Source organism: Branchiostoma floridae, chromosome 5, assembly GCF_000003815.2.
Source record: "Branchiostoma floridae strain S238N-H82 chromosome 5, Bfl_VNyyK, whole genome shotgun sequence".
Lineage (NCBI taxonomy): Eukaryota > Metazoa > Chordata > Leptocardii > Amphioxiformes > Branchiostomatidae > Branchiostoma > Branchiostoma floridae.
The window spans coordinates 1001027-1012188 of NC_049983.1; the positions used below are offsets into that span (position 1 = coordinate 1001027).

The window sequence follows — 11162 nt, forward strand, 5'->3', positions numbered from 1 at the left end:
CTATCATCATCAACATGGCTGCCGCGCAACAAGGTCTACACGTCAGCGCTGTTCGTCCTCGTTCCTACCAAGACGAGAGCTATCTGCACGGGTTTCTTGGAACTGTGGGTGACTTACAGAAGGCTGAGGTACTGCAGGATGTCGTCCTTGAAGTCGAGGGTCGGCGGTTTTCCTGCCATCGGCTTGTTCTGTCCGCGGCCAGCCCCTACTTCAGGGCCATGTTTACATGTGACATGGCGGAAAGTCGTCAGAAGACGGTTGTTTTACAGGTAGGGTTGGTGTGACGTGTGGATAGAATAGAGTGTAACAGGCAGCTTGTTAATATGATACGTATCATACAGAATATATACAGCAGGGGAACCCATTGTTTTCCAAAACCAACAGATGGTAAACGTTGCTTTGATGTGGCCCACGCTATGCCCCCCTCCCCCGTGTACACTATTTCACATTCAGTAGATATCTGGCGGTTTCTAGCGAGGACCAATCAGATGGCTGCTAGCAGGTCACTGACCGCAGTTGACAATCAGCCAATGGCAGCCCAGTTACGGGCTAATCGCACCCCTTGTAGCGCCCCTAGTTTCATGTAAATGTCCTAAACTCAACCCAAGCACATTTGAGTTGCTATTTTGAGTTTCTTCCGTATGTCTAGATAGATCAGCTTGAAAATACTCAACTTTGAAAGTTTGATGATCAAAATGCTTTGGGACTGTAGAAATGAAGTTTTACACTTTCAATGGTGCTACGCTCGCGCTAATGGAGCGGTCACTACGTGAAGGAACGGATCCCGACGAAGGTGAGATTTGTCGAGTTGACCCAACATTTCCCAACAAGAGCAAGCTCTCCAGGAAGGGCCGCGTACAAAAATGGAGGGAAATCAAATCTAAACTTGTCCTGGATGAGGATTTTATGGCGCATTGTGACGCCCCAAATTACAGACAATCAGCGAGAGAAGACATCGAACGAATTTTCCAGGACAGTCACCTAACAGCGCATCCCGAGTCTTTGGTTCACCGGTCATGGCGGGAGACATAGAAATCGGTAATAACAAGCAAAAAAATAAATATTTGTCAACGATCCTGTAAAAAAATCATGACTAGTCATTATACAAAAATCTTCGCTAAGCGCCAATAACACTTTAATAATTGTCACAGTCCAAACATGAACTATAAACGTTACATTTTTAAGTTACATCAAGGAGATTAAAAAAACACCTCCTTGGTTACATATCGCCCGGCCGAAGACCTTGATACAACGTACTCAGTTTAGAACTGAGTGACTCATGTTGCATATACTACACAAAGTTACACCGCGATATGTTTTGCTGCATATGCTTCGCCATGTCAAGGAGGTTCTATCTTCGAAAATAAGATCCGTTCTGTTACATATATTACAGTCAGCGTAAATCACGCACCATATAATCGGTCATTCTGCTTCATTTGGTTTATTTCATTTGTTAATCTTCTTGTAATTATGCAAAAGTAGCTGACAACACACTTGTAACTTTGACAAAGACGTTCACATGTTTGAAAGGTTGCTTCTATGTGATGCAAAACCACTTCCAGAATTTGAATACGTCCGTCACCTAGCTATGTAAACACGATAATTTATTCATGCGGTAGAAGTACCACAAACATCCCAGACAACCACAGTTGGTAAAGACGATATTGAGTTTTGGGATAATGTGACATTATCCATCGTTGTTATTTTGTAAAACATAAAATAAAAAAAAAACATCACGTAGTTCTACTGTACTTCTACAAGTCACAACTTGAATCTTGTAACCGTAGTAGGTAAAAAGATCTCTGAATCTGATGACCCGTGCGCAACGGCTGTAGTAAATTGTCAAATATAACGCTATGTACTCAAGTCGTATTGTTTTTTTTCAGTCCTTCCTTCTATTCTATATTACCGGCATTGAAAGGGACCAGCTTACAAAATACATGCTGTAAACTAAAGGAAGCCCTACAAAGATCTATCCTTTGTAATGTATTGACGGTATTTAACAGCCAGTAATCGACGGGCAATAGGTGTGAAATATTCCCCCCTGCCCCTCGCGTGCCACCAGTTTAGTGTTAATTAGTTACTCTGCATTTGAAAAAGCGGACTTCATGGGCGTTGCCCTCGCTAGAAATCTACTGAATGGGAATCAGAGCTAGGCCCCCTCCCCACTCTTTGGAATTTAGGGTCAAAGGTCAACTTTACAATAGGTGCTAGAGATGATAAAGATTTATTTCTTATGAAAGTTATTTGTGATATATTCTGCTTTATACACCAAGAAGGTGATACTCTTAAAAGGCTATTGGAGTTTTCTTTTACACAACCAAATAATCCCTTTACGCAACTAATTGATCTCGGTCATGGGCCGAACACACTGCCACTGCACTACGCAGTCCCACTGTTAATATGTTATGTTGTTTTGCAGGGCTTGGATGCAGACATGCTTGGGGAGATCCTGAGTTACATCTACTCGGGAACCCTCCATGTGTCCCTGGATAAAGTGCGGCCCCTGCTTGTACCAGGCAGCCGACCTCCTCCAACTGGACTATGTGAGAGACACCTGCAGCAGCTACATGGCCATGAACGTGGAACGCTCCACCTGTGTGAACCTGTACACATTTGCTGATGTCTTCTGTCTGGACAATGTGCGAAAAGCTTGTCTGAAATGTATCGATAGAAACTTTGCTGAGGTGGGTCTAAAATTTTGATTGTAGAGCACTTCATTTTACTTCTCGTTCATACAAGAGATGCTGTAATTTTGTCATGAAATTGTAGAAGAATGAGTTTGTGCAACAGCTATTGTCATATAACCAGGCGCCACGGACCAATCAGAAGGCCCTGTTTCATGTTGGTTATGATGCCGTAATATTTCAGGCCAGGGGGTATTCCCCTTCTGACTGGTCAGAATGAATCGACACCGGCACCAGTGTCGATTCATTCTGACCAATCAGAAGGAGAAATCCATTTATGAAAGTAAGGGATATGCAGGCATGGCCCATCAAAAGGAGTGAAATATATGTCAGAGCAGAGGGAATAAGTAACTGCAAGGGGAGAATGGCTGCTTCTGTTAACATTGATAATCACAGAGTTTTCTTTTTCCAAGAACCGAAGACTGCAATGTTTTGAATATTTTCTGTGAAAATTTTGGTTTCAAAATGCAATCTGTTATGTATGTGCCAAAGAAATTCACATGTATAGTACCAAGGGATCTATGCGTCATACAGGAGTTTACAAGTTTTGGTAGGCCACGAATATGATAATAATGAAAAGCTTCGCTCACCCGGTGGTTTTATTAGGTGGTTATAGCATAGGAAGAGGCGTTTTGACGCCATGTACACCTAGGAACAGGCGGGTCATTAACCCTTAATTGTAGACCTCAAATTTCAGTTTGCTGTAGTTTGTGTATTAGTGGATGCCGTGTACAAATTTGAGTTTTTAACCTTCATAGCTGTCCTTGGAAACATACAAAAGAATAGAACTCACTTTTCAGTGCCATGCATGTACATTTACTCTGTACCCCACAGGTTGCCTCCAGTGAGTTCAACAGCCTGAGTGTGAATCAGCTGACTGAGATCATCAGCCACGATGAGCTGGATGTTAAAGAGGAGACAACAGTGTGGGAGGCTGTGGTAAGATGGGTGCAGCACAGCAGGGAGGACAGGTGGGTGTCATTATATTCAGAATATATAGGTACTTTTCATTTGCTTTTTAGTAATTGTACGGATGCATTGTAAACCATTATTGGCAACTGAAACACGTTTCTATTGATTGCATTAATGTCAGTATCTTCAACATAATTCAACAATCAAGTATTTTCTACAACAATGTAAAATGATGTAACCTTAATTCACCCCTACCCTGTACCCGACAGACTGAACCACCTACCCAGCGTCCTCCCTCACATCCGCTTCAACCTGCTGACATTAGACGACACTGCAGCCATCTTGGAACACCCCCTGGTCAAGGAGGATCCAGGGAATTCAGAGGTCATCAGGAATGTGGTACAGAAAGGAAACCATGACCTGAAGCCAAGGCTTGGGATGACCACGGAGATGGCTATTCTTTTCGATCTGTTCAAGTAAGTTTATACTTCTTTATAATATGGCAATGTAGGTTGGGAACAATCTTTGATCAATAGTTAGAATACATGTCGTTCTTTGATTTTGTAAGCCCTGGCACAATCCTTGCACAATGTCATTTCGGTCCTGCAACACACACATTGCCAGGCATGTATACATTTATATACTCTGCAGTGATATGCGACTTATACTTGTCTTAAGGATGAGGCTACAAGACTTGATATTATAGATGGCATCAGGAGTGCATTCTGTGGTTTAAGCTCTTCCCTAAATAGAAGTAGTAAACTTGTATTTGTGATGTGTTGTTTTTATTTCCAGGCCAGATGATCTCCTCTTTATAAATCCTCAGAAAGGGAAGTACATTACCTGCAGTTACAAGCATGAAGCCCTCAATCGAGTCTCAGCCATGACAGTCACCAGTGAAAACAACATTTATGTCCTGGCTGATAAGTCTAGGGAGCTGTTTCAGTACAACCATGCAGAGAATGTGTGGGAACATGCTGGTATGTCACCAGTATCTAATCTGGCACCAGGAGATAATTTCATTTACCACCGAGAGCTCCTTTTTGAAGTTGAGCGGATTTTGTACTGTCTTGGAGTTGACTATAGAACGGGAAGTTTACTAGTGCGGATGAGAAAGTACAACCGGCACACGGACCAGTGGCAGGAGTGTTCGCAGTTGGAACTTGACACTGCGACACACCACAGTGAAGCAGTGTCCTGCAGTTCACACCTGTATTTCCTGACAAGCTCGGAAATGTATTGCTATGACCCGAACAAGGACTGTTGGTACGAGCGGACTGCAGCAATGATCATTCCTGATGTGTACACAGCCGTTTCTTTCGGACCGGAGATTTTCTGCACAGATAGTAACCTCACTCATACCATGATGTACGACACAGAGTCTGACCACTGGCAGAGGCTACAAGGCTTACCAAACACATTGAACCCTGTTTTGGTGATTGAAGAACCCGGACTCTTTGTAATGGAGAATGAGCTACACATATGGTTAAACTGTTCTAACTATGTTGATGACAATAATGAGTATGACAATCATGTTATATATGTGTATGACAGGTCTGCTAATGCCTGGAGAGACTTGGAGGCCACTTTGCCTTATGGGGAATATTTAACCTATGGTCGTCAGTGCCCTGTGGCCCGTATATGCCTACCATATATCAATGTGCAGGATAACGACCCATAGTATATAACTAGGCTCGCAAAGCAGGACTATTGAATGACATTTTTGTTTAGAAGTAGGTTTTTAGCAAATGTCCAACAATGAGATAGATTTTAGTACATTTTAAACGTTGCATTTTTACAACGACCCTTCCACAAACTTATGTGGCCCAAGGGCCTCAGAGCAGAGATGGACGCTGACTTGTGCAACAATTGCGGTCCGGAGAAGACGATAGATTTTTAAGGTCCTTTCTGAGGCTTTAAGATAAGCATAGTCCATGACTGAACGCTGGAAGCACCCTCCATAAAACCCTTATTGTACTTAATGATATGTTCTATTTTTATGTTCCATATGTTTTCCCGTAGTGTGATTAAATTTTGCTGTAAGTTAGCCTGACTAAGTTTTGTATGTTATCCTGACTAAGATAACATGAAAACCTAAGTTTTATTTCTAGTAACCCCTTCAGGCCAGGCCCTTCGGAGGACTCTATGAATCCCAGGTCAGCGAGAACTATAGTGTCGCAAAGAGTTTGACTATTAATGTTATTTGTTTTTATCTTTTGTTAAAGAAACCAATTTGAAAGGTTAATACATATATATAGATTACAGCCAGTTGATATATCCGCCTATACTATAGATAGATTCATTTAGGGTTACGAATATCTTTTCTTGGAACAACTATACACGACCATGAAATTAGAACCACTTTATATATCTGTGTTTCCATATAGAATATATTGATTTTGAACAATAGGTATCTAATGAGTTATCCCTTCATTAAGTGCCATTCAGCTTAAAAGCCAATTTTAGTAAGTTGTACTTTGATGGAATTATCAGATGATACATTGCTGGCCGATTCTGGTCAACGGCCGGGGGAATTATTGGCTTCTCGGGGGGAAGTATAACCTCTGAATAATGAGACTCTTTTTACACAACCATTGCTTTAATCATACTGACGTCTGGGTGTCAGTTGTGTTAAGCAATGGCTATGTAAAAAGAATTTCCTCATACAGCGATGAACCAACCTGATGGGACTATTCATGGAGGTGTAACCTCATTGTCATCTTCGAACCTGCCTAGCTGCTCTTTGTGGCCTGTACCTGTTTGCGGTATCCAAGACGGAATGATTACGTATCATACTCTTCGTCTGTCCCTATTGCACCACAACTTCTCTGGTCATGAATAATGACCGTGAAAGTAGCTGGGAGTCAGCTCAACAGCAGATACTGGAGGCGACCACACAAGCGTCACTCCTACGTCTATAGGATTAGTTTCGAAATCACTTTTACGTCGGCACTTCTAAACTGTATAGCGCACACGGCGTCTTCATTGGTTAAAAAGTTTGCAGTGCGTGGGCATAACCCCGAGATTTGTCTGCCACTTGCAGAAAAACAACGGGCATTCTCCCTGCGTCATACCCCACTGATCCTTCCATATAAGGGCAAGCGCTTCAACTCTTCTGCCAGACTAATCGTGGTATCTTCTTCTCTATTCATGAATCTTTGACGTTGGCTGTCGTGAACTGCGTACTCTTTGTCACAGTTCAGCAGACATGTACGGGGAAGCAGAGCCCGTCCGGAACCCTTCCTCCGGCCCCAGTCGCGGCCAAACCAGTGGACAGCCGCCCCAACCCCATTCTGTCCGTCTGGGTGGTTCCCACGGGCGTGTCCGTTTTAAAAAGGATGCTGACAAATGGCAAGGAGACCAAGAAACGTCTACAGAATACTACGAAGAAGCCGAGGCCGTGAAAAGTTCCGCCAGGTACACGACTGCAGGTAGCTGACTTTTTTTGCAGTTTGCCTCTCATTTTTACGAATACTATACTTCTGTGCAATAAGAAGGTTTTCCGAAGGGAGGGTGTATAATCTATATCAGGCGTGTTATTCACATTTCTTCTTATCATCTGAAGAATTGTAGTGATGGCAGATACATATTTACAAAATAAATATTCATCAAGTATGAATAAAGATCTGGCTGTAGGCATATACAGTTGCTCAGAATTTAGAGCACAGAGAAACAGAGTGAGCTATCTTCGGTCGAGACTCCTCCTCGGCCAAATGGATATATATTTGGATTCTCCTGTCGATTTGACAGATGAGGAGGCAGACAGGCATTTGCCTGTTTGCCTGACCTGCACATGACTTTTTATGGTGAAGAAGGGGTGTGCAATTCCTTCTCCACCCTCTCGTCTGTTGGAGCACTAAGTCTCACAGGGGCAATTGTATGCAACGTGTGAGGCGGCTCCAGCAGATGCAGCTTTGTTGTTCGGAGTATCCGTCTCCTAGGAGGACTTCCAACCAAGGATATAAGGGGTTCCTCCTACCACTGACTCGTGTGTCATGGCGGGTGCGTCATGCCCGAACATGCCCCTATAAGGCCTGTCTCGGCCACAAAGCCCCACCAAGGCCACTAGCCGCAGCTACAGAGACTCATTTACATATATATATATATAGTGAGAGAGAGAGAGATGCCTAAAAAGTTGAAATTTGTGCAAGGTTTGCGATGACCAGAACAAAATTTCTTTCCAACAGACCGATCGTATCCGGAAGATGAAAGCGGCCGCCGTGCTCTAATAAGCAGCTTCATCTGCTCCCATCGCAGCTACATGGCGGCCGGCATTGCCGTGCTGCTAGGTCTGGTTGTTGTGGGACTCATCCCTCTAATCTTCATCAATAAGCAGGTAATATAAGCACTACAATGTCTAAAAAATTCTCCCATTCTCTAGGAAAGTGTTTTCATTCTTTTTCTTGTCTTGAGTGAATATCAAGAATTGTGAATCTCTGTCGTAGTTTCTTTCATTTTGTTTGACATCTTGAACAATCTCTAGGAAATATCGGAACTGTCCATAACTGTTGACGCCTTGAAACGCAACCTGGACATCGAGCGGATCGTATATGCTGGCTTGCAGCAACGTCTTCACGAGATGGTCAAGACGCCAGGCAAGTTGAAAGGACCTCAAACTTCTGCTTCTGTATCTATATAGCCAGTATAACCGCTAATAGGCGTAACACACCAGCTTCTGTATCTGTATCTACTTAGCTGTTATAACCGCCCTTTGGCGTAACACACCAGCTATTGTATCTTAATCTGTGTAGCTGTTATAACCTCCCTGCGGCGTAACACACCAAATTATGTATCTGTATCTATATAGCCGGTATAACCACCCTTTGGCGTAACACATCAGCTTCTGTATCTGTATCTACTTAGCTGTTATAACCGCTCTTTGGCGTAACACACCAAATTCTGTAGCTGTATCTAAATAGCTGGTATAACCGCCCTTCAGCGTAACACAACAGCTTCTGTAACTGTATCTGTAAACAGTATAGTCGATATAACTGCCCTTTGGCGTAACACACCAGCTTCTGTATCATTCTGTATCGACATAGCCTGTATAAACGCCCTTCGGTGTAACACACCAGCTTCTGTATCTGTATCTAAATATAGCCGGTATAACCACCCTTCGATAATCTATACAGCGGGTATAATCGCCCTTCAGCGTAACACACCAGCTTCTGTTGCTGTTTCTATACAGCCGGTATAATGGCCCTTCGGCGTAACACACCAGCTTCTGTTGCTGTTTCTATACAGCCGGTATAACCGCCCTTCGGCGTAACACACCAGCTTCTGTATCTGTATCTATACAGCCGGTATAATCGCCCTTCAGCGTAACACATCAGCTTCTGTGTCTGTATCTATGTAGACGGTAAACCATTAAATTATATTACACTGAGTGACCTAACTTTTGCCCATCTGTTTGCAAGTGTAGTTTTTGTAAACTATGGAGATAATATGTCCTTGCTGTGCTTGGTGATAACGGATTGACTGATCAATTGATTGATTGATTGATCGATAGATTGATCGATTGATTCCACTTATTTTTATTCAAAAGAAAGAGCTATTTAAAAGAACTTCTGTGAAATTCTTGTGAACCATGACTTTGAATAAACTTTGTAATTGTACTTGTACTTTGTCAGGACCACCCGGACCTTCAGGAGAAAAGGGAGCCATGGGTACTTTGGGAAAGGACGGGCCGCCCGGACCAGTTGGACTCCGAGGCGTGAAGGGACCCTTCGGGCCGACCGGCCCAACAGGGATGTCCCAATCTCCAAGGCCTGCCGGACCGGTTGAACATGCAGGTGAGGCACTAATTCCTCCACGTGCCGAAAGCCGTTTTGGGATTTTTTCAAAGTGTAAGGTGCTGCTGGTCACACTGTCTAAGAAACCAATCTAGAACTAGTGAGTCGCATGCCTGATCTTTTATTATAGTTCAATAGTTTATTAAGAAAATCAGCCTCGCAGCATGTACAAAACAAGCTGAATAACACTTATTTATACAATTGTTGTATGGCAAATAAAAGAAAATTATACAAAAAAATTAACAACTAGAAAGGCCGACATTTGCTTTGGAGCAAACACAGCATATTGCAATCCATCTTCATACCTTACAAGAATGGACTCTTCCAGAACACCCCTATCTATTCAAAAATGGACTGGTCTATGTGGCCCATTTTCCATTTATAGTGCTAAAGCTACCCCAATACCTAATTCCAGATCAGTTCATGACACAGGAAGCAAAAATATACATTTTTGATAAAAAATGGCAAAAAAATCCCAAATTTAACAATTTTCAATTGATGTGCACCCTCGGTGTGAATAGAGTCCTGTGGCCACATACCGTACGCACCTTTATACCAAATCATACATAGGTACAGGAGCCAAAACTTAACATTTTTAGTCTATAAATGGCAAAAAATCCCAAAATTCAACAATTTAAAGTAATGTATCCCCAAACTGAAAATGAAGTACTGTGGGCACATGCTAGACACACTTTCATGCCGAATTTCAGGTCATTAGGTTTTCATACAAGGGTATAGGAGCCAAAAATATACATTTTTTGTCAAAAATGGCCGAAAAAACAACAACTCAATTTTAAAGTGATCTATGAAGAAAGTGTTGATAGGACCCTGTGCTCATATGTCTAATGCACCTATGTACCAAATTTCAGGTCATTAGGTTTTCATACAAGGATAAAGGAGCAAAAAATATACATTTTTTGTCAAGAATGGCCGAAAAACCCAAAATAACTCATTTTTGAAGCGATCTATGAAGAGAGTGTTGATGGAGCCTTGTGCTCATATATCCAATGCACCTATAAACCAAGTTTCAGGTCATTTAGCCTTCATACAAGGGCATAGGAGCCAAAAATAGACAGTTTTAGTCAAAAATAGCCAAAAAAAAAAACAAATAAATAATTTTTGAAGTAGTCTATGAAGAAACTGTTGATGGGTTCCTGTGCTCATATGTCCAATGCACCTCTTTACCAAATTTCAGGTCATTAGGGTTTAATACCAGGGCACAGGGGCCCAAAATATATATTTTTTGTCTAAAAATGACCAAAAACCCTAAATATCATAATTTATAAGGCCTCTATAAAAAAAAGTGAAAAAAAAAACTTCTGGGGGTATTTTATATCCCAACCTCCATGCCAAATTTCAGCTCATTTGGCCCAAAAACGAAAAAGTTGAATCATATTGAAGATTTGACAGGAGAAGAAGAAGAAGAAACCAAGCAAAAACTAGAAAGGCCGACATTTGCTTAGGAGCAAATACAGCATATTGCAATCCATCTTCATCCTTGAAAAAATCCCAAAATTCAACAATTTGAAGTAATGTTTGCTCAAAGGGAAAATGAAGTACTGTGGGCACTTATCCTACACACCTTTATGCCGAATTTTAGGTCATTTGGTTTCAATACAAGGGCATAGCAGCCAAAAATATACATTTTTTAGTTAAAAATGGCTAAAAATCCCAAAATAACTCATTTTATAAGTGCTCTATGAAAAAAATGTCAATGGGATCCTGTCGTCATATGTCCAATTTACCTCTGTACAAAATTTCAGGTCATTTG

At 41.9% G+C, this 11162-nt stretch overlaps 1 protein-coding gene across 1 annotated transcript; it reads left to right on the plus strand.

The window, feature by feature from the left end:
* Positions 1-201: 201 nt before the first annotated feature.
* On the plus strand, positions 202-6006 carry LOC118416854 (kelch repeat and BTB domain-containing protein 2-like). The gene is made up of 5 exons (XM_035822129.1): positions 202-269; positions 2423-2687; positions 3522-3658; positions 3869-4075; positions 4395-6006. The coding sequence occupies exons 2-5, from the start codon at positions 2481-2483 to the stop codon at positions 5278-5280; spliced, it is 1437 nt and encodes a 478-aa protein (XP_035678022.1). The 5' UTR covers positions 202-269; positions 2423-2480; the 3' UTR covers positions 5281-6006.
* The last annotated feature ends 5156 nt before the right edge of the window (positions 6007-11162 follow it).

Coding starts and splice junctions, on each gene's coding strand:
- LOC118416854 (XM_035822129.1), top strand. CDS start 2,481: ATGTGTCCCTGGATAAAGTGCGGCCCCTGCTTGTACCAGGCAGCCGAC. Junction 3,659..3,868: donor CAGCACAGCAGGGAGGACAG/GTGGGTGTCATT, acceptor TGTACCCGACAG/ACTGAACCACCTACCCAGCG. Junction 4,076..4,394: donor ATTCTTTTCGATCTGTTCAA/GTAAGTTTATAC, acceptor TTTTATTTCCAG/GCCAGATGATCTCCTCTTTA.